The 3,013-nt window shown below is 39.0% G+C and overlaps 1 protein-coding gene across 1 annotated transcript; it reads left to right on the forward strand.

Annotated features, from left to right (window-relative positions):
* The first annotated feature begins 809 nt into the window (after window positions 1-809).
* LOC123946479 (pancreatic progenitor cell differentiation and proliferation factor-like) lies at window positions 810-1,080 on the forward strand. Its single transcript, XM_046011851.1, has 2 exons — window positions 810-942; window positions 980-1,080. The coding sequence occupies exons 1-2, from the start codon at window positions 810-812 to the stop codon at window positions 1,078-1,080; spliced, it is 234 nt and encodes a 77-aa protein (XP_045867807.1).
* Window positions 1,081-3,013: the final 1,933 nt, after the last annotated feature.

Consider the following 3,013-nt stretch of genomic DNA (forward strand, 5'->3'; position numbering starts at 1 on the left):
CTTTGGTCATGTAACTTTTGGAGCTCTAGAACTTTTTCTGTTAAGAAAGTTGAGATTTTAAAAAGTAACTATTAGAGAAATGAAATGACAAGAAGTGGGGAGTCTTGTGATCGGCTTGCTTCCTAAGAGAACTTTCTAGGGGCACCTGGGTGGCTCAGTGGGTTAAGCCTCTGCCTTCGGCTCAAGTCATAATTTCAGGTTCCTGGGATCGAGTCCCGCATCAGGCTCTCTGCTCGGCAGGGAGACTGCTTCCTCCTCTCTCTCTCTCTGCCTGCCTCTCTGCCTACTTGTGATCTCTGTCTGTCAAATAAATAAATAAAATCTTTAAAAAAAAAAGAGAGAGAACTTTCTACTGTTGACTTAAAAGTATACTCATTATGCTAAGAAACTTTGGAGAGAATGATCTTCTAGGTTATTTTAACTCTAGATGGTTAAAATGTAAGTGTACCTTTGTTTCAGTGAATAAAGACTTACAGGGACACCCTTTGGTAATTATCCAGAATAATTTTTCCCTATCATCTAGGGAATCATTTAATAGATGGTAAGTCAAGTTTATTTGATATAACTGCTTAAGACTGATAACTTGTTCAAAGCAAGCAATTTGATAAATTTAACATTTTAATGACAAAAACTCTCTTTGTTTTAAGATTATTGAAAAGTAGTTTTTGACACCATGCTTGCCTTTGTCTGGGAGCGGTCTTTGGGGATCTTCTCGGCAAATGGGGGCCTAGAGTCCCTGTCCCTGCCATCCTGTGCCAAGAGCCATGAGGGATCAACACAGAGGTTTTCATCAGGTCACAAGTGACAGCATGGTTGCCATCCCCTCCAGCATCTCGCTTGTGGCCATTCACAACTATCACCTTTACCCCCTGGATTCCACTTCCAGTATCAGCTCCTGCAGAAGTGCTGAGTATCCTGGGGAAGCCATTCTTCACCACACTGGTCTCCTCAAGGCCCACCAGTGAAACTGGTGGGCAAGCTTCTTTTTGTGGAAGTCTACTCTCCTATTCATGGCTACAGTGTTGGAGTCCCCAGAATGCTCAGAATCTTCCCAGGCCTCCAGGGCACCATCACCTGTAATTTGGGAAACATCTTGGTGGCTAGCCTAGCAGAACCAATACTGGGTTTCAGTCCTGGGTAGCCACTACCAGCCATCAGGCTTCAGGAGGCTCTAGGCTCATCGAAGCCCCTTCTCTAACCTTCCCATAGACTAGACAGATTGCAGCAAGTGGAAGCAGTGGATTCTTTTATATCAAAACAGCAAGGGGTGCCTAGGCAGTCCATTAAGTATTGGACTTTTGGTTCCCACTGAGGTCCTGATCTCAGGGTAGGGAGATGGAGCCAGAGTCCAGGCTCCACCCTAGGGGGGTGGGCGTAGGTTAGTTTGCTTAAATTTCTCTCTCTTTCTCCCTCTGTTCCTCTCCCTGCTCTCTCTCTAAAATAAATAAATAAATCTTAAACCAATCAACAAACCAAAAAAACAAAAAAACAGCAAAACAATAAAAAATGAAGTTAAGTGAAATCCACACTACTATTCAAGACACATGCAAGCCTTCCTGACACCCTGGAACTGTGTGCCTTGCACGAAGTGGAAAACAAACCCCAAACATCCCATATAAACAAGAAAAGAAAGAAAGAAAGAAAAGTAGTATTTATAGCCAGGCCTCCAAAATTTTTCAGTACCCATTTATTTTCAAAAATGTTAAACTTCATAATGCCTACCATGTTTTCCAGATTTCTTGTTTCCATGTTGTACATTGGTGATGGAGGCATTGTAATTTGTTGCTGTTGTTGTTGTTGTTGTTTAGCTATATTGAGGTATAATTGACAAAATTATAAGATACCTAAAATGTACAATGGGATGATTTGGTATATGTATACACTGTGAAAGCATGATCTCCATCAAGATAATTCATTACCTCACATTATTTCTCTTTTTCAAGTATATTCGCTTAGCAAATTTCAATTTGCAATATAGTGTTATTAACTATAGTCACTGTGTTACACATTAGATCCTCTGACCTTGTTTATCTTATAACTGAAACTTCAGACCCCTTTTTTAACTTCTATTCCACCACCACTAAGCCCATGGCAACCACCACTCTGTTTCTATGAATTCAGCATATATATATATATATATATATATATATATATATATATGATACTAGGTATTATTTGTCTTTCTCTGTCAGACTTACTTCACTTAGCATAATACCTTCCAAGATCTTCCATATTGTCACAAGTGGCAAGATTTCCTTCTTTTTTAAGGCTAAATAGTATTCCTTTATAGTCTATTTGTAATATTCTAGTCTATATATTCTCTCTCTCTCCATATATGTATGCATATGTGTGTGTGTGTGTGTGTATGGCCATTTGTCTTTGTTTTCGTTTTTTTAAGATTTATTTATTTATTTGAGAGAAAGACAGCATATGAGCAGGAGGGGCAGACAGAGAGGGAAGGAGAATCCAAAGCAGACTCCACACTGAGAACAGAGCCTGACTCAGGGTTTAATCTCATTACCATGAGGTCATGACCTGAGCCAAAACCAAGAGTCAGACACTTAACTGACAGAGCCATCCAGGGCCTTCTTCTGTTGGCCATTGGTAAGCCTTCCTTGAAAAAAGAAAACAAATGTCTATGTAAATCCTTTGTCTATTTTTAATTAAATTATTTTGTTATTGAATTGTATGAGTTCCTTAAATATTTTGGATACTAACCCCTTTTTGAGTATGTGGTTTATAAATATTTTCTCATGTTTTATAGGTTACCTTTTCATTTTGTTGATAGTTTCCTTTGTTAGTTTAATATAGTCCCTTTAGTTATTTTGTTTTTATTTTATTTTATTTCTTTTCAATGTTCCAGAATTCATTGTTTATGCACCATACCCATTGCTCCATGCAATACATACCCTCCATAATACCCACCACCAGGCTCAACTAACCCTCCACCCTCCTCCCCTCCAAAACCCTCAGTTTGTTTCTCAGAATCCACAGTCTCTCCTGGTTTGTCTCC

Source organism: Meles meles, chromosome 7 (genome assembly GCF_922984935.1).
Source record: "Meles meles chromosome 7, mMelMel3.1 paternal haplotype, whole genome shotgun sequence".
NCBI lineage: Eukaryota > Metazoa > Chordata > Mammalia > Carnivora > Mustelidae > Meles > Meles meles.